The sequence below is a fragment of the Canis lupus genome, chromosome 9 (genome assembly GCF_048164855.1).
Source record: "Canis lupus baileyi chromosome 9, mCanLup2.hap1, whole genome shotgun sequence".
NCBI classification, from domain to species: domain Eukaryota; kingdom Metazoa; phylum Chordata; class Mammalia; order Carnivora; family Canidae; genus Canis; species Canis lupus.
The window spans coordinates 69,277,191-69,297,801 of NC_132846.1; the positions used below are offsets into that span (position 1 = coordinate 69,277,191).

Genomic DNA, 20,611 nt, shown 5'->3' on the forward strand with positions numbered 1-20,611 from the left:
TGCTAGGGGGCTACCCGGGGTCCCACGGTGCTTCTGGGGGGTTGCCTGGGGTGACAGTGCAGGGGAGGGCAGCCCAGGGGTCCCATGGTGCTGCTAGGAGGGCTACCCAGGGTCCCACGGTGCTTCTGGGGTGCTGCCCAGGGTGGCAGTGCAGGGGAGGGCAGCCCGGGGGTCCCACAGCGCTGCTGGGGGGCTGTCCAGGGGGGCCCCCAGGCCCGCCCTCTGCTCAGGGCCACTTGGCTGCTTCTGTTGCTGGCAGCCCATCTGTGGGTTCCTCGGAGGGATGCAGCCCAGTGGGTGACACGTTGGTTCTTAACTCACATTGTACTTTGTGCAAGTTTGCAGAAATTACTTATTTTAAAATGTGCAGATTCAACAGTTGAAGAAGCCTGAAGTCTACATCACTGAATGGCTAGATTCCTGAGATGATTTAACAAGCGCATGTACTCATATTACCCTACTAACTGCACACAGTATTTGGGCTTAATTTTTCTATTTCCTCGGCTTGTAATCTACTCTCCTTCCATCAGATACACAGCAATTCTATTCTTCCAGTATCAGCTGTTTTATAATCATCACCCTGACAGCAGAACTACATCCTTGTGTTCATTTAATAACTATTTATCATCCTCTATCTTTCCATTTTCAAAAAGGAATAAGTTAAGTGCTCCAGAAATTGGAAAAAAAATTGAAATTTGACCTTTATTAACTGGGTTAATTGTCAAAATCTCTGCTTGTAAAAAAAAAATTAATGACCAAAAAGTGTAACTTTTAGAGTTTCAAGGATTAGGGGAATGTCCAAGGAAGTATAAACTTTGACCTTTTTGACACATGTCATAAGTAACATCTATCCTAATAAATTGGTATCTGTGAGCAATTATAAAATTTTCCCTGTATCCAATCATGCAATTTAATTGCTGCTGGAAATCCTGGCTCCCCTCGAGTTAGCCTGCGGAAAGAGCTGACGCCTACACGAGTCGTTTTATAGTTGTTTCGGGGAGGGATACCCGTTCACCTGGACTTCTAGACTCCGCCGTGCTCAGGGACGGAGAGCCTGGAGCTCGGGCGGTGAGCAACAGGGCGAGCCCCAGGAAGGAAATGGAAACGGGACAGCTTCTCTGTCTGACTCCGGCCACCGCTGACCCTGGACCCCCCCTCTCCTTGTCAGCTGTCCGTTTAGGACAGGGTGACGGAGGTGAGGCCCTGTGATTTCTCCTGTTACTGGCACACGGTCAAGTCAACCCCACATGGCAGTAGCACATCATTTCTTTTTTTTTTTTTTAAGATTTTTTAAAAATTTATTTCAGAGACAGAGAGCGTGAGAGGGGAGGGCAGAGGGAGAGGGAGAAGCAGACCCCCAGCTGAGCGGGGAGCCCGACACGAGGCTCGAACCCAGGACCCCAGGATCATGACCGGAGCCAACAGATGCGTCACCGACTGAGCCACCCGGGCATTGTTCCTTAAATGCCCTCATTTGGGGACGGGTGTCTGCTGACCTGTTTGGGGAAACGGGACCGATCCCCACCGTCTATGCCCTCCCGGGCCAGCCTCGAGACACGTTTGTGTCTGTTTCTGCAAAGGACACAGGGATGTCGGCGTCGTTTAGGGAGTCCCTCCTCAGCTGGGATGCTGGGTCCCCTCGTGGATTTCCACCACTCAGAGCATCCCACAATGCCAGGAAACCTGAACACGCAGCACCCACAAACATGAAGGTGACCCCGTTCCCAGAGGCTTTCAAAGCACTTACGTGAAGGTGTGAAAAGAAATCGGAATGAAATTCTCTATTGTTTGGTGACAGAGATGCACCTTTTGGGGGACGAAGGGGGTAAGAGACGGAGAACAGCCCGCAGGTTGTCTACAGTGTTGTAGAGGGAATGAAGAGCCCCGGCCACGCTCCTTTCTGTTCAGAACAGGAAAAGAGGAAGGTCAGGAGGCCCCAGGCTGGCCTCCCCTGCGCGGGGCCGTGGGGTCCCCCGGGAGCACCCGCATCCGTGTACCCGGGGCCTGGTGCGGCGCCCAGCACATACGGGGTATCAGGCCACCACCGGTCGCCGACTCAAAGCACGTGGAGGAAGCAGCACTGGGGCGGGTCCCTGTGGCACCAGGACCCTGGGTGACACACGTGTCAGCTCAACGTGGTGCCTGGGCCTGCACTTCGCCATGTCGAGGAGGGCTTTTGCACCTGCCCTGCCAGCGGGGGGAGGTGGAGGCGGTTGTCTGGGTCCTTGTGGGGAGCACCTGCACCTCCAGGGCCTTAGATGAAACCCCTGCTGCCCCGAGCTGCTGAGAAGACGGCCTGGGGGAACGGCCGTGTCTCACCGTTGGAGAAAGCAAGGGCCCGGGGGACGCCCTTCCTCGGCCCGTCCCCGTCCCCTGGCCACCTCAGGCTGGATGGCCCCGGGTCCCTGACGGAGGCGGCCTCTCCCAGCCAGGCCCACCGCATTCTCCGGCGACAGCTTCTCCCAAACACCCACGCTGGGCCTCTTAACACCCAAGGAGCGTTCCCCCGAACGTCCAGACCGTCATTCCGCTGCAGTCTTCGTGGTGTGACACTTAATGCATTAGACGACCTAAGCCCGAAGCCGGCTACTGTGACAACTTCCGGTGACCAAAGTAACACAAAACTTTTCTCGCAAGTCGTGCATGCAAGAGCGGTACCCGTTTCTCTAGATGCCTGTCGGGACCCGCCTGACGACAGCACCTGGAGCCAGCTAGAGCATCATTCCCCAAACGAGATCTGCTTGGGGTGGCCCGCGACTGCCCGCCGTCCCCTCACGTGTCACACCCACCGACGCTCGGGGGAGGGTTTGTTTACAGCTGCCGGGAGATCTCCTGGGAGCCTAAAGCCAAGACCTTCGGAGGTGGCCAGGGCGGCTCTTCACGCCTACCCCCGGGCGCGTACAGGCGAAGTCAGTATCTGCCGGGTGGGAGGACGCCCGGGAGCATGACAGTGGCCTGCGGATGGGGTTGGCGTCCTGTGACCACAGGGCCGATGGGGGGCCGTTTCCTGAGCACCCACGGTGTCCCTGGCACCGGGCCGTAGCTACACATGGTGCCGCAGCTCCTCCTCCCTGCGACCACGCGGTCATTCCGTTTTGCAGAAAATAAAAAAACCGAGGCCTTGGAGCTCAAGAAAGCTGCCGTGGGAGGGAGACCACAGTGGAGAAAGGAGCGATCGGGATTCCACGTTAGATCTATCTGGTTTCAGGGATCCCTGGGTGGCTCAGCGGTTTAGCGCCTGCCTTTGGCCCAGGGTGTGATCCTGGGGACCCGGGATCGAGTCCCGCATCGGGCTCCCTGCATGGAGCCTGCTTCTCCCTCTGCCTGTGTCTCTGCCTCTCTCTCTCTCTCTCTCTCTCTCTCTCTCTGTGTCTATCATAGATCGATAGATCGATCGATCTACCTGGTTTCAGAGCCTGTCCGTGTTGTTTGGACGAATGGTTTCTCCGGGTCCAAAGCAAATACTCTTGAAGAATGACGGAGCCCCATCGCCATTGACACCCCAACAGGTGCATTTGCTCATGGGTTTCTTTCTGGGAAAGCAAAGGTCACGTGTGTGAAGACGGGGGCTCCTGCGGGGGGCCCAGCACACACTCTGTGGGAAGGGTGGAGACAGGACACGGGACAGACCTCCCCAGGGGCGTGCGGGGAGCCCCCACCCGGCGGGCACTCTGACGTCAGCGGCCCTGGTCATCCTACACGGAGCTTCTCCAGAACCATGTGCTGCTGAGACAGGGAAGGATGCTCTGAGGTTCAAGCCACGACATGTCCTCTTCTCCTGGAACCCTCTGGAAGGGTCAGGGTACAAGAGGACCAGGGGTGAGGCTCCATGCCAACCTAGTTCTGGGAGGGAGGTGGCGTCCCCTCAGTGGGGGCGCCGGGCAGGGTGTGGATGCGGTGCCAGTTCCCACACGAGACACCAGGGGCGCGAGGCTGAGCCAGCACGGCCTCGGGGCGCCACCTGCACACCCGCACTCAGGTGCCCCGGGCTGGTGAGCAGCGGGGCGTAGGCCGTGCCCGGGGCGCTCTCCGTTGCCTGGAACTGCAGCTGCACGTTTGACAGCACCACACACACGTGGACGTACGCACGCTGCTGTGTGCACGTATGCGCATGTTCGTGTGTGTGTGCAGGCTTCCACATGTAAACGTATGGACACACACACACACACACACACACACACACACACACACCCCCCGGTATGCCTGTCGGAGCTGCCATGAGCGTGACAATCTGAGCGCTCCCAACTCCACAAATCATGCTCGGAGCCCATGAACAGACTCCTGTGCCTTCTTGTTTCTAAGGGAGACACCAACGGTGGCACTTGTGTTTCAAGGAGCTGGCGATCGCTACATTTTTCCTACTAAAGGAGCTTATTCATCGCAAGTTGGTAACACCCCTGGCGTTCTCCTGGCACAGCGTTCAGATTCAGCCCCTGCAGGATCCCTCCCCAGAAGGATGGGCCCCCCGGCTCCCCCCGTCCTCACCCCACGGCGCACAAACAGGCCCTGACGGCGCCGTCGGAGGTGCTTCACCAGCACCCTCCACCCCTCTGATGAAACCTGGCGTGGTCCACCCAGTTCTCTGCTCAAGCGGCCGCCCCGCCACCTCGAGGGCAGCAAGCGTTTCCTGGGAATCCCGGGTTCCCCACAGAAGCTGGCACCACACCGGCTACACAACTCTTGCGGAGTCCGGGTCTCGGGTTCCTCAAATCAACGGGCAGAGGCGAGCCGTGTGCTTGCAGAGCAGGGTTCGTTTTTGCTATCCCCGGTCCCACGAACACGTCCTGCCTCCTGAGAACGCCTCAGACTTAGAACGCAGTCACGAGGAACGTTTCCTGAAGGCTCAGCACGCAGAGAGCCTGTGCCACAAGCCTGTACGTGCACGATCTCGTCTGGTCGTCCCAGAGCCCAGCGGCAGGAAGCACAGATACCCCACAGGAAGGTACAAAAACGTCCAGGGACGGGGCCCGGTCCCGAGGTTAGGAGAACCCACGTGTGTTTGGAACCTGCAGGCTTAACCACCGTGGAGGCCTCCCCGCTCCTCTGCAAAGTGATTAATAAAATCAAAGCGCCCTGGACATCCAGGATACCGTCCTTCACCATGGTCACCCTGCTGGTGGCCGGCAGCCTGTCCGGGTCCCGTGGGTGCTCCCTCACTCGGGGGCCCACCTGCCTCCCCACGCTGGCCCGGGCTGTGCCTCTGCGGAGGCTCTGACGGGGGCCCGGGCCTCCTGTGCTGGGTGGCCTCCACCCCCACCCCCACCCCAGCCTGAGAGCACCCAGGACCAGCACTGCAGCGTCATAACATATTCGCCCGTGCGCTTAATTAAACACAATTCCAGTTACCCCAGTTCGGCTTAAACGCAGTTTTAGGAATCCGTCACATAAGGTGCTGCAGACTAAACCAGCAGGCTGACCCCTAATGAGGTGACTGGATCCTGCTCTGGGCTGCCAGAAACTGCCACCCCAATCCGAGCGAGCCCGGGTTAGCTCGGGGCATCAGCTATACCCGACTGAACATGCTCATTTTGCCAGATCAATGATATGAACGTGGCACAATATATCACATCGAAAGCTTCTTCCTGTAGCCATGGTTACGGCACTTTAAGGTCTGGGTTCTCTGAAACTCACCCCTCAAACCAGCCGCCACGATGACTCCCCATTTTCTATATGGACAGTCCTATCGTCGTGCTAGGCTCAAGTCACACTACTTTCTTGTTTTTTTTTCTTTTTTTGATTCTTTCACTCCAATGTGCACATATTAACCACCAAAAAAATACAGTAAGTCATGACTAACAGAAAAATCCCTATGTTTAAGTGAAGGCTTAATTGAGCATAACCCTGTGTATTGTATTGGGAACCTGAGGATATTTTTAATGTCTTAGCCCCTACCTTCTCAAAAAAAATACATTAAATACAGAGAGCCTGTTCTAGAAACTATTGGGGGAAGTCACCTATCAAATACCAGTTTGTGTGAAAAAACGGGGTGGTTTTTCTAGGCTGGTGAAATCTAATTGCTAAGTGTTTACACAAATAACACACAAAGCTCAGAAACAGAAGCAGAGGCTGGCATTCTTCCAGAGACTGGCCTCAACAGCCTCATATCCAAAAGCATTAAGAAAAAAGTAAACTTTGAAATGATTTGAGAAAAGGTCTATTTTCCTGACAGATGGCAATGAGGGTTCTTCAGTGCCAATTTAATCACTTTTCCTTGATTTTTAAAAGCTTAAGTTGTGGCACCAAGTGTCTGGGCACCAGCACCGTATCTGCTGCTCCGTAACGGGGCAGGAGGTGACTCTGGTGCACCGCGGTCTCACCACCTGCCAAGGGCAATTCCACCTAACTCAGGGAAGCGACGCGGCTCCGCAGACACTCCGGCCTCCCACACCGCGAAGTTCTGTTCTTGTGGCACCAGGGTGGCTCAGTTGGCTGGGCATCTGCCTTTGGCTCAGGTCATGACCCCAAGGTTCTGGGATCCATCCTCGCATCTGGCTCCCTGCTCAGTGGGGAGTCTGCTTCTCCCTCTGTGTGCTCGCTCACGCTCTCTCTCTCTCCCTCCCCCTCTCAAATAAATACATAAATAAATCTTTTTTTTTTTTTTAAAGGTTCCATTCTTATGAGCACCATTTCTATCTCACAAAGGCAAAGACCACCCTTAATTGGGAGCCTAATTTATAAAATCACTTTTTGGTCCAATCACATGAACAAACAGACCCATCGCTGGGGAGTTAATGGACAGCCGCGTGAGCCAGGACCTGAAGCCCGACTCCCACCCAGGGCTCTGTCAGCATCTTCTGGACTCGTGTCTCTTCCAGGGAATGTTCTGACAACCACCCCATCCCATGACACTATTTTACATCTCAACCATATCTAATTTTTCCAAGGATGTATTTAATAGAAGACTTAACTTTTAAACCGAAGAGAAAATGTATCAACAGACATTGGTGATTCAAGTTCTGGTCTATGGAGGGCTTCTATGCCGGGGCAGAAAGCGCCTCAAATACCACCGTTCTGCCTTTTGGAAACTGCTCTGTGAGTTTTACAGACTATTCATATCTTTGGTAAAATATTTCAGATACAAGGCTGACTGGGGAGTTTGCAATCACAGGCTTCTTCACGAATAGGCTGAAGTTGTGCGTGCATCAACAGCGGAGGAGAGATACAGGCATCGATGCTGATAAATGCTGCCAACCACGTGTAACAGTGAAACCCAAGCTGTATTTAATGACCTCCCGAGCTCTGTAAGGCAACGCGTCCTCAGTGCAGGACTGAGCAGTGTATCTCTGCAGGTCCGCGTCTCCTCTAAGGAGAAACACAGAGAATGTCCTTCAGATTACCTGTGTGCAGCAATGGTCACCAACTGGCTGGTAAATGACTTACCCTGCATTTTCCAAAAGAAGTGTTGTACTTAAGAGTTATGACCTCAGAGGTGATGTGAAAACTTGCAGGTGAGGAAGACTGGCAAGTTGGCATACTGAGAACTGGTGGCTTTCTGGGCACACTACCCCAAGCCTATGCCTGTTCTCTTTATTGAGTTTCTGCTGCCACTAGGCCCTCCCCAGAGCCGCCCCCTGCACCCTGCCGGCCGGGGAGGGGCTGACCTCAGGTTCAGCAGGCGGCCCTGAGGCCCCTGTGGCACAGCCACGTTCAAACCTGCTCCCCGAATAAGCTAGTTTGCATAGAGGCTCAATTCAAAGGGCTTGTCCCACTCAAAAGAAAAGGAATAGACAAAAAAATATTAATCATGTTTTCCTTTTAATAAGGCTTTTTACTCAAAAGTGTAGCTTTGAAAATCTCTAGCTTGTTGTGAAAACCGGAAAAGCCAGGGAGCCACCTCACCCTGAACAACACCTCAGCGAGCTGGGGGCTGCTGTGTCTGCAGCCTCTCCAGTAGCTACGCGCGAATCAAATGCAACACTTTAAAATCAGCGCCAACATTTAAAATTAAGAGGATGATGCATGTCCTACTGTGATTCAAGGAGAAAGGACAAGTTAACACAGTAAAACAAAACACAAAAGGTAAACAGATCTTTAGAAATCACTAGATGTGTGTGTGTGTATTTATATAATTAGGATTATCATCAACATTTAAAACTATTAAAAATAAGGTTGCCACCTTCCCTTTTCTTTAAGTACTGGGGTGTTATTTTTTTTAGGGAAAAAAAAAAAAGATCTCGCCCCGACCCTCCAGTTGCCAAAGCCCAAGCCCGTTGTGTGCTGTGCAACCACAACCCCCCTCAGGCTGAGCACCCAGAGCACCGCCACCCAGTCCTGCTGGCAGGAGGCAGAGCGGGCTTCGGCACCGGTTGTCAAAATGACAGGCCCACAAAAGCACAGCTGAGAGCAGAACTGCATTCTTCCCCAGGAAGAAAACACATTTGCCCACAACGGGTCTACAGAATCTTCCAGAGCGCCCTGTCCCCTGTTCGTTCACCATGGTGGCTTGATAAACTTGTTTTGCCCAGAAGCAAGATGGCAATCTTAATCAAAAAGAGAAGCTAGATTTTTTTAAATAACTTAAAAAAAAATCATTTCTTATATAAAGCAGCAAAAACGTATCTTCCTCTCTGCCGAAAGAAAAATGTGAACAAGAAAACACAGCGATGTAAATGGACGGTTCATAAACTTTTGCTCAACCAAACTCCCTCAGATGGCACCTCTTCAGGGCTACTGCTCCCGAGCGCCTGCAGTGCTGTCTGAAGAAGATTCTTTGGTGCCTTCAGTCGCTCTTTCACTCCCCTCCTGATTGAAATTTTCCTTTCCTGACCTGGTCCCATTGGGAATAGAGTTTTCGCCGTTCACAAGCCCGTTCTCCACAGCCTTCGCCCGGCCCACGGCCTCCGTGAGGCTCAGGGCCTCCTGCACACTGGCCTCCGCCTCCAGGTCCCGCAAGGCCAGGGGCAGCCTGGCCCCTGCTGTGCCGCTCTCCTCGCACCGGGGCAGCGGGGCCCCCGCCTGCATCTGCTTGCGGTAATGCTCCCGGTTCGCGGCCGCGCTCTTCACTGCTTTTTCCAAAATCTCTTTTTCTCCCAAGCGCAGCTTGATGGCCATTGTTGCACGAACAGAAAGGTCGTGGTTTCTCAAGAAGGATTTGTCTTCCTGGAAAATGAAAAAGAGCAAAATTAACGATAAGAAGTCGGAATCAGCAAAAGTACAGTGACAGAAGGCAGATCAGCTGTTGCTGGGGATGGGGGCATGAGGGAAATGTCAGGGGTGACAGAAGGTTTTAGAACTTGACTGTGGTGGTGGCTACAGGACTGAGTGCTTATATCAAAATGCACATTTTCGGAGTGTGGGTTGTGTTGTATTTAAATGACACCCCGTTATGGTGATCATAAAACCAAAATGGTGAGCCTAAGTCAAATGGTGCTCCGCCATTTCGGACAGCGTACTTGGTTTATTTTTAAAATCATTCTGTTGTCAATCTCAGGCACTGCCAGCCCCAGGGCTTGGTGCTGGGCTGAATGAATGAATGAGTGAATGAATGAATGAATGAACAAGTGAAGAAGAGCATGCAAAGTTAATGGTGCAATGGGAAACCTGGAGAGCACAAATGAAAATTCAGAATTACAGAAAAGTCCCAAATAATTTTTAAAATTGATCTTCTAGTTAACAATGCCTCAACAGGATCCTTTTGGTAAGTATAACTGTGCTAAGTAGGACAATATTAATAAACTGAATGAAAAAAAATCAGATATGCAGCCATTTTGCTAACGGAAGTCATTTACATTTAGGAAGAAATCGATTCTTAAAAATCCCTGCAAACACGTCAAAGCTCAAATCCTCATTTAAGCGATCTAATTACCTCAATAGTTGTTTTGTAGGTTTTTAAAAGAAGTGAGGCTCGATCTTCAAGAAATGTCCAAAGCCTGACCTCATTGTCCCAGCTGACGGGATATTCAGAATTACCCAAAGTGAAGATTCTGTCGAGAGCATTATCCCCCAGCAAATGTTCCTTCAATTCTTCTGCAGAAATACAAACAGCCATCTGTGAGGGAGGAAACAGCACGGCTTCTCATTTTAACAAGCAGCCCACCTTGGAAAAGATCTTCCCCAGCAACGTCACCCTCCTGTGGGGAAAAGCTCCCCCGAATCGACGGGCCAGGCAGTCCCGGGCTCTGCAGAGTCGGCGCTAGCCTCCTGACTTAGAGTCCAGGCCCAGCCTTGGTGCGGCCCTCCATCCCTCGCTGCTTTTATGAGGGACACTGAGAGCTTTCAGACAGTTTCACAAGATGGGTTTTAAGGGTAATCTATGGGGACACATCCCTGATTCTGACGATAGCTTCTCAGTCATGCCAATGGGGTCAAAAAGACGTTCAGGTGAACAATGTAAATAGTAAAAATGGGTGACAGCACAACGACCAGTGACCCTTCTAAATTTAAATCAGATTGGTGCTCTCTGCAGCAGTGGACCTCACAAAGCTATTTATCTCTTCTTACAACACATAAACCACAAACTGAAAGAAGTAAGAAAATGGACTATAAAAACCTTAAAGAAAAATGTGCCTATATCCCTCATTTGTCAGGAATTTAAATAGAAATTACAAATAAACACAAGTGAGTATCTCCATTACCTTTGAATATATTTAAGAAGAGGAAAGGATTCACAAACTGCTCTGAGCATCTCAGCTCCTGGCACATTATCTTCAAGAGACCCAAACATGCCGATCCTATTCACGCTCAAGAAACACACCCGACCTTCTTATGTAATTATGAGACAGTATCTCTTTCAGAGCAAAATGCCCCACAGCTGTCACTATTTACAATTCAAACTGAAGACTCTGCTGCCAGCAAACCAAACTTTTATTAGTATTAGTTAGAGGAATTCAAAGAATACATCAATTGTCTTGACACGACAAATTGTCTTTCTATGACTAAAGAGACACTACAGAGAGTCAGCAGACCTAAAATGATTCAAGCAGTTTGCTTTTTAAGGAAACAGAAGTTAATCTTTAAAAAAAAAAAAAAAAAGATTTTATTTATTCATGAGAGACACAGAAAGAGGCAGAGACACAGGCAGAGGGAGAAGCAGGCTCCATGTAGGGAGCCCGATGTGGGACTAGATCCCGGGTCTCCAGGATCACACCCTGGGCTGAAGGCGGTGCTAAACCGCTGAGCCACTGGGCTGCCTGAAACAGAAGTTAATATAACGTTCAAAAAAGAAATTTATTAAGTAGCATTTGTGAGCAAAAGATCATGATAAAATTCAGTTTTTATATTTTGCATCCTGCAGTTTATATTCTTTGTATGAAGTGCTGAAAATTTAAATCAGGCTTCCTTAGCGGTAGACATTTTTTCCAGAAGCCCCCAGCACTAAGGCCACAAGTACTGCCCTCAACACTGGAAAGCTAAGGGGCAGAAGCAGCGCCTTCTCTCTCTGCTCCTTTCAACACTGAAACTGGGCTCCTTCACACTACTGGGGACAGGAAACCCACAAGGGGACATGAGACCGTGTCACCATGAGACCAAAGGTTCTGTGAGCAGGCCCCTTCCCCTGCTTTCCTGCAGCTAACAAAGCCCAGACAGATTCTCTGCGTCCCCAAAAGGGCTTTGCGCCTTCACTCGGTCACCACAAGAGCGCATGTTTGGTCACCCCAGAGAGTGACCAGTGCCCTCACTCCTCAGCCTGGCTCCGTGTCAAACGCTGATCCCTTCAGACCCCTGAAGTACTAGGATCTCTTTCACAGATCTGTTCTTTGCAAACCAGCAGGCACCACATGGGATGCCTAAGGCGCAGGCTCTGAATGAGCAGAGCTGGGTTTCGACATAAGGCCATCATCACCTGCTAGCTGAGGGCTGCATTACCCATCCTCTTCGAACTGGCGTTTCCATGTCAGTCAGCTGGGAATCCCTAAGCCCTGTAAGCCTGATGAGAATTAACATGAAGTCTGCACCACATTTAGCATCGCGCCTGGCACGCAGTGGGTGCTCAAAAAGGACAGGGATTAGTATAGTATCACTGTCCTGTCCTCTTTCTTAGTTATAAACTTCTTCAGGATATTAACTGTGACCTGTAATTTCATACTCCTGTATCGTATGCAAGGAAAGTCCACAGGAAACCCTTAACCTGTGTTTGCTAAACTGAATCGATGAGCCAAGAGCAAAGTACAAAATAGCCAGGAGCTCTAACTTGAGTGGCAGTAAGGGACAAGTCCCATCTCCCAGCTCTGTGGGTCCCATAGTTGGGTGTCTACACTGTCTGTGTCTGGGGACTATTTCTTCTACCACCACCCTGATGTCAAACCCTGGACTGGACAGCATTTCTGCTGCATCCAGACATGAAGACAGGGGGCCAAGGACAGCAGACTCTTCACCATGGGCCACAGGTCACCTCTGCGGACCAAACTGCCCTTTCCCTGGGGCTTGGGCAGCTTCCTGCATAGGACTGCTTATCTATCTGTTCAGTTAGGTGGTAACCCACTCACTTCTTCCTACCCAATCTGTTTCGCATAGGATTTAAGGTAGTTTACAACAGTAGACGCACACATACACAATTACAAGTGAAACCTTAGAGAAGGGAATAATATAAATTAGAGCAGAAATAAATGACAGAGAAACTAAAAAAGGACAATAAACCAGATCAATGAAACTAGGACCTGTTGTTTGAAAAAATTAATAAAACTGATAAACCTCTAGCCAGACTTGCCAAAAAGAGAAAGGACTCAAGTAAAATCCCAAATGACAAAGGAGAAGTAACAACCAACACCACAGAAATACAATCTTAAAAGACTACTATGAAAAATTATATGCCAACAAATTAGACAATTTGGAAGAAATGGATAAATTCCTAGACACATATAAACTACCAAAACTGAAACAGGAAGAAATAGAAAATTTGAACAGACCAATTACCAGGAAAGAAATTGAATCAGTAATCAAAAATCTCCCAACAAACAAAAGTCCAGAGCCAGATGGCTTCATAGGCAAATTCCACCAAACATTTAAAGAAGAGTTAATACCTATTCTCAAACTACTCAAAAAACATAAAAGGAAGGAAAGCTTCCAAATTCATTCTACGAGGCCAGCATTACCCTGGCCTCATATACACCACAAAAAAAAGAACTACAGGCCAATATCCCTGATGAACATGGATGCAAAACTTCCCAATAAAATACTAGCAGACTGAATCCAAAAGGACATTAGAAAAATCATTCACCACGATCAAGTGGGATTTATTCTTAGGCTGCAAGGATGGTTCAATATTCACAAATCAATCAACGTGATACACTACATTAATAAAAGAAAGGATAAGAACCATACGATCCCCTTTATAGATACAGGATAAGTGTTTGACAAAGTATAACATCTATTCATGATAAAAATCCCTCAATACAATAAGTTTAGAGGGAGCATACCACAACATAATAAAGGCGCTATATATATATATATGGAAGACCCACAGCTAATACCACCCTCAATGGGGAAAAACTGAGAGCTTTTCCCCAATGGTCAGGAACACAACACTCTCACCATTGTTATTTAACATAGGACTGAAGTTCTAGCCTCAGCAATCAGACTACAAAAAAGAAATTTAAGGCATCCAAATTAGCAAAGAGAAATAAAACTTTCACTATCAGAAGACATGGTACTATATATAGAAAACCTGAAAGACTCCACCAAAAAACTACTAGAACTGATAAACGATTTCAGTAAAGTTGCAGGATACAAAATCAATGTACAGAAATCTGTTGCATTTCTATACACCAATAATGAAGCAACCAAAAGAGAAATTAATGAATTATTTGCCAAAAAAAGTAAGATACCTAGGAATAAACCTAACTAAAGAGGTAAAAAATCTGTTCTCTGAAAACTATAGAACATGAGAGAAAACTTAGAGAAGAAATTGAAGAAGACACAGAAATATGAAAAACATTCCATGCTCATGGATCAGAAGAACAAACATTGTTAAAATGTCTGTACTACTTGAAACAATTCATACATTTAGCACAATCTCTATCAAAATACCAACAGCATTTATCACAAGAGCTAGAATGAACAATCCTAAAATTTGTATGGAACCACAAAAGACCCTGAATAGCCAAAGCAATCTTGAGAAAGAAAAACAAAGCTGTAAGCATTACAATTCTGGACATTAAGTTATTCTACAAAGTGGTATTCATCAAAACAGTATGGTACTGGCATAAAAACAGATACACAGATCAACAGAACAACTAGAAATGAACCCATAATTATATGATCAATTAATCTTTGACAAAGCAAGAAAGAATATCCAATGGGAAAAAGAGTCTCTTCTACAAATAGTGTTGGGAAAACTGGACAGCGATATGCCAAATGAATGAAATGGGACCATTTTCTTACACTATACACAAAAATAAATTCAAAATGGATTAAAGACCTAAATGTGAGACAGGAAACCATTAAAATCCTAAAGGAGAACACAGGTAGCAACCTCTTTGACGTCCGTTGTAGCAACTTCTTACTAGACATGTCTCTTGAGGCAAAGGAAACAAAAGCAAAAATGAACTACTGGGACTCCATCACAATAAAACACTTCTGCACAGCAAAGGAAACAGTCAACAAAACTAAAAGGCAACCTATGGAATGGGAGAAGATATTTGCAAATGACATATCTGATAAAGAGTTAGTATCCAAAACACATAAAGAACTTATAAAAGTCAACACCCCAAAAAACAAATAATCCAACTAAAAATGGGTAGAAGACATGAAGAGACATTTTTTCCAAAGAAGACATATAGATAGCCAACACACACAAGAAAAGATGCTCAACACATCACCAATCATCAAGTAAATACAAATCAAAACCACAATAAGGTATCACCTCACACCTGTCAGAATGGCTAAAATCAACAACAACAACAACAAAAAAAAACGAGGAGTGTCAGCAAGGATGCAGAGAAAAGGGAACCTTCATATAGTTGGTGGGAATGTAAACTGCTGCAGCCACTCTGGAAAACAGCATGGAGGTTCCTCAAGAAGTTAAAATAGAGCTACCCTATGACCCAGCAATTGCACTACTAGGTATTTACTCAAAAGAAACAAAAATACTAGTTTAAAGGGATACAGGCACCTTGATGTATACATACAGCAGGATTATCTGCAATATCCAAATTATGATAAGAGCCCAGATGTCCATCAACTGACATACACACACACAACGGAATAGTACTCAGCCATCAAAAAGAATGGAATCTTACCATTTATAATGATGTGGATGGAGCGAGAGTATAATGCTAAAGCAATTAAATCAGTCAGAGAAAGACAAGTACCATATGATTTCACTCATATGTGGAATTTAAGAAACAAGACAAATGTGCAAAAGGGAAACAAGACAGAAAAGACAAACCAAGAAACAGACTCTTAACTATAGAGAACACACTCACAGCTCACAGTCACGGGGGGGGGGGGGAGGGGGTTGCGGGGAGATGGGGGAAACAGGCGACGAGGACAGAGTGCACTTGTGATCAGCACAGGGGATAGATATATGGGAATCACTCTGTTGTACCCCTGACACTAATATTACACTCTACGTTTGTTAACTAATTGGAATTTAAATGAAAACTAAAAACAAAAAACAAAAACAGTAGAAGTGAAACCGCAGGATACTGGGATTTGGGGAAGTACATTTTCAGACAAAAAACAAAAACAAAACCACAACAGGTCAAATCTCAGGATAAGAAACCCCAAATGTCTTGTCATAAGCAAAGATGAAACTAGATCCTAAACACATACACTTAACTCTTTCTGTACCTGAAATAAGAGGCTGCAGACAAGAACATTTTGTGATGTAAACAGATTCTGTTTGCAGCGTTAATGAGTCTAACAGGAGGCCTGACATTAAAAAGCTTGCCAGGAGTTTCGGATTTGGAATGCAGAGCTGGTTACCCAGGCAAGTCCTGCGGCTCACGTATGCCACGCTGACCACATGACATCAGGGGGCACTCACGGATGTCAGTGCACTGGGAGAGAGATAAGGCTGTCTGGGGAGTGAGCACATCAAAAGCTGCCCTCTACCAACACAGAATTTTCATGCAGTTAGATGGTCCCAGAGGTTTTAAGTTTTCTTCCAATGTGGTAGAGCATTAGTTGTTTATTACAAATGAATATTGACAACATATTTAGGACTTAATAGAACACCTCCAGGGTAAAACAGACGGACTTCTCCAATGGTGCCATCTCATTTCCCCCCAAAAGTGCTCTAAGTTTTAAACCCTTTTATCTTTAATCTGGATTCCCTATGACTTATACTTCACAAATTTTTTTTTAATTTTTTTTATTTATTTATGATAGTCACAGAGAGAGGGAGAGAAAGAGAGACAGGCAGAGGGAGAAGCAGGCTCCATGCACCGGGAGCCCGATGTGGGATTCGATCCCGGATCTCCAGGATCGCGCCCTGGGCCAAAGGCAGGCGCCAAACCGCTGCGCGACCCAGGGATCCCTTCACAAATTTTTTAACAAGTCAACATCTCTTCCCTATAATTTACCTTCGGTCATGCAGAAGACACGGAGAAAAGCCAGGAGCTGGGCAGAGACCGGTGGGTCAGTATAATGCAGCGCAAAGACACTGGAACTGACAAAAGTAGCAATAGCATTAATCACCCAGCTTGGGCACCTTCTCTCAGCAAGGGACATCCCTTCCCTCAACACTCTGCAAGGTGGGTCGTCCTTAAGGGGCACTGACCCGCAGGACTCATCCCAAACCCTCGCCCGAACCATGAAAGTGCTGCTTTCAATGCCTGGCAAGTGTAGAAGGAGGCCCTGCTGCAGAGGATGGCGGTTACTGCCCCTGCCAGCTACCCGGAGTCTAAAAGCCTTAATCTCAGGGTACAGACGACACACTAAGAGAATGAAGTGTGCCCGTGCTTCTTAAAAAATGTTAACAATAATTTATGTTGAGTTCACATTTTAATCATTAATCAAATATTGACAAGTTCAATAAAAACCGGTCTGGATAATCCATTTTCATTAAGAATGGTTCCTCCACTCCCTGGAGAACTAATAAATCATAATTCTTGTCTTCTTTATCATTTTGCACCTCAAATGCAAGAAAATCTTAAAGAATTTAACCAGAAATTCTTGAAATCGCTGGGGATCGTGACTTCATTACAGAAACTAATGGTGGCAAAGAATTAAATGAAACAAATTGATCCGGGTCATTAACCTTTTCAAGGTGAAAGACACTAATGATCCACAGTATTTATTTAACTTAATGAGGAGTTCAGGCTGTGTCCCCTGGAACGGACTGTGAGTGCTCCCAACGATACAATGATGTTTATCTGAAAGCGCTAAGTCTCCATGCACCTCAGTTTAAACATGCCGTGTAGCAGGGATGAAGACATGAAGACAAGCCACTCCAGAGAAGGTGTTATTAACACACCAACTGAACACTATGCAACTGGAAATATTTCAAGGAACACAGGAAAGAGGTGAGCGCTTCTGTACGTACGTGGGGATGCCGGCGCGGGCCAGGACCTCGGCTTTCATGGCATATAGCCGGTCACTCTTACTCACTCCCAGCTTTATTTTCACTCTGTCGTGTGAATTATTGTCAAAGAAAAAACCACTGTGGATCACAAACTCTGCATTTGACCGAGTGCCATAAAAAATGTAAATCTGAGATGCAGTAAAGAAAAAAATAAAGGGATATAAAAGAAATTTAACATCATTCTCAATACAGAGCAGGGCAAAGGATCAGTCCCCCTACATTCAACTGGCCTTTCCAATAGAGATACACAACAGCTCTACAGTGACTACGCACTTCTCCTGAAGTCCCAGCAAGATGCATGACCTTGCCATCCCTTACCCCACCCCCCGGAATGTCTGACCCACGTGACGAAAGGCATCTGTTCCCGCCACAGCGTGGGCCTGACTGCTTCCCAGAGGAGCCCCGGCCTCAGCACTCACTGTCTCTTCCCCGTCCCCAGGCCAGTCAGGCTAGTATACTACGGCTGCACCTAACAATTTGTGAGCATCCCCCCTCTCCTTCTAATACAAGAGTCTCTTCTGGAACAAGATCTCAGACAATGTCTGTCAGAAACTCATGTCCAGATCCTGTGGCAATTCTGCACCTAGTAGGAGGGTTTATAACTCTTCTGCAGGAAGAGCCAATCAGCGCTTTGTTAGAGTACTATTGTTCGTTCTGTCTCAGTTGGAATGTCAATGGTGCCACGTCAGTTCTGCTTTTTGGGATTAACTGCTTGGTCATGAGACTGACAGGTGGAAAGCAGGCATTCAAAGATGCGCATTTTCACACCTACTGAAAAGCCTGCCCCCACCCAGGTTACAAAATAAAACTTCACAGATTAAAGTGGAAATAAAAGATCCATGTTCCTGACTCCCCTGTTTCTACCATTTAAATAAACAGCTTCTCTATAAACAAGGTTCTAATCAACAGAAAAAGAAATACAACGATGCAGCTTATGCAACTGAAAAATGTGTCCTACTGTCATAAAGTTTATCTTCAAATGACACTATCACAAATATTAGGTCAACTGTGGAAGTCAGTGCATTTGAATCTTTTTTCTTTGTGGACTCAAAGCACAGTATGTTTCTTACAGCTTTAGGTCTCAGGATGTATTCCCCAAACAGTCCTAAATACTGTTTTTTTCTGCCTGAGTTAAATACCTTCTCAAACTGATCAACACAATATTAACCCGTGCCCACTGGCTGGCCCACCTTCCGGGTGCCAGTGCACAACACACCGCCTACCTGCTCTCCCGCCCGGAAGTCCCGCAGGGCGACACACTCACAGCGGTCATCTTCCAGGTTGTAGCCGGTGGTGATCTAGGTGGGGGAGAGGGTGGCAACTGTGAGCACCTAGGTCTCTGGTCCCCTCGCTCGTGAGGGTCTTTTTCAGCAATTAGAAGATAAAAGATACTCAAAGGTACCGCACTCTGCATGCTTTTAGTAAAGACTGACACAGAACTACTTGGTTATTTTCATTAATCCTGTTTATATCAAGAGATTCTTACATAAGATTCCACACCTCACATGTAGGACCTTACTCTTAGGAAAATATAGTGTATAGATTGTCATTCACTGACCTCAAGCAAGCATAGTCATTTGTCACAAAGCAAGCCCCACAGGAAATCCTGAACGACTCTAGTTGACTCGCAAATACCATTTCTCCCATATTTGGCCACCAGGAAACTAAAGTGTGTCTTCTACTGGATAAAGAATAAGGGAAAAAGAAGAGCCCCTTTCTAGATAATGTATATTACCCTGAAATTAGAGAAACTGAAACTTTTGGATAAGCAAAGGGAAATATAACTCATCTGTAGCCTATCCACTTTCCACCTAGTGCTATGTTGTAAGCATCTGTAAGCCTCTTACAAGTAAACCCCAAACCTGCTCCCTATACCAGAAACCTGTGTCACTCCCCAGTCTCTCCTGTCCTGGGGGCCAAGCCAAGTCCATGTCTTTACACACAGGCCCAAAGATATTCCTGGTGCCACTACTGGTCAGTACATGAACTCCAAAATTATCCTTTGGGTTCCTTCCTTCCTTGTCATTACCCTACATGACCAAAGGTCCTTACCATTTGCAAAAACCTTCCAAATGGCTTCAAAGTCCAGTTCTGCCTTTCCTGCATCCTAGTGACACTACACTGTCGACCTCCTGTTTAAAACCTTTTGGTAGCCCTGCACTCTACCTACAGGAAAAAAAGGAAGGGAGGTTCACAGAAGGGGAGGAGTGGCTTTTATCCTTATGAACACAGATGTGCAGGGGGCACCTGGGTGGCTTAGTGGTTGAGCGTCTGCCTTTGGCTTAGGGTGTGATCCCAGTCCTGGGATCGAGTCCCACATCAGGCTCCCCACAGGGAGCCTACTTCTCCCCCTCTGCCTATGTCTCTGCCTCTCTCTGTGTGTCTCGAATGAATGAATAAATAAAAAGTTAAAAAAAAAAGTCTGTCTCTCAGAGCAGCCCCCCCCCCCATCTCTTAGATTGTCTGAGGCTGTTCATTAATTACTTTGACCTTCTTATTTTGTCCTGGAGAATCAACATTCCAGACTTCTGCAAGTGCTACTTGGTAATAAAGGTATCAAAAGCTTGAACCCAAAAAATTACTTCTGAGTCTGGGAAATGGCATTTTTAGGATGGGGAGGCCATGTGATGATCACCCTTAAACCCAGTATCCCCAGAACTAATGGTTTAGTAACCGTATACCTAGAAATCCTTCTTGCTTCTGCTTTGCATAGCCAAGAGAGACACAAAAGCAACAACAAATGAATGTAGCCAGGAATCTGGCACATCTTTGCTCAAGTAACAGTTTCAACACTTGATAAGATCAGCTCTGTGAAGTTCTTGCCCAATGTCAAAACCACTTTTCTGACCCCCAAAACATGATAATAAGGTATGCAATAGGAACTGCTCATGAACTCACAGCCCTGAAAGTCTGCCACTCCACGGTGTGTTTATACAGGACATGGCGGGAGCATCAGACAGCAGGAGGGCAGTCAGGGAAGCAGGAGGGACAGGGAAGGGCCAAGAATAAACAAAAATAAGTAGGTAGACACATGGGAGACACACGATGGGCCAGGAAGGGAGACACATGGAAGGGGAGGTGTGGTGATGTTATATGGGGCACTGAGGGCAGCCTTCCTTGAGGAAGTCTGTGAGTGGTCTTGCAGAC

General features: G+C 47.4%; 1 protein-coding gene across 4 annotated transcripts in view; it reads right to left on the minus strand.

The window, feature by feature from the left end:
- Positions 1-7,736: 7,736 nt before the first annotated feature.
- The window catches only part of SETD3 (SET domain containing 3, actin N3(tau)-histidine methyltransferase), a 79,446-nt gene continuing 66,571 nt past the window's right edge, over positions 7,737-20,611 (minus strand). For all 4 annotated transcript variants that reach the window (XM_072839888.1, XM_072839885.1, XM_072839886.1 and 1 more), the window contains 5 exons: positions 18,688-18,762; positions 17,426-17,592; positions 16,464-16,549; positions 9,806-9,966; positions 7,737-9,099 (listed from right to left, as the gene is read on the minus strand). In XM_072839888.1, the coding sequence (XP_072695989.1) occupies positions 8,668-9,099; positions 9,806-9,966; positions 16,464-16,549; positions 17,426-17,592; positions 18,688-18,762 (921 nt within the window). In that variant the 3' untranslated portion in view covers positions 7,737-8,667. The remainder of the gene's footprint in view (positions 9,100-9,805; positions 9,967-16,463; positions 16,550-17,425; positions 17,593-18,687; positions 18,763-20,611) is intronic.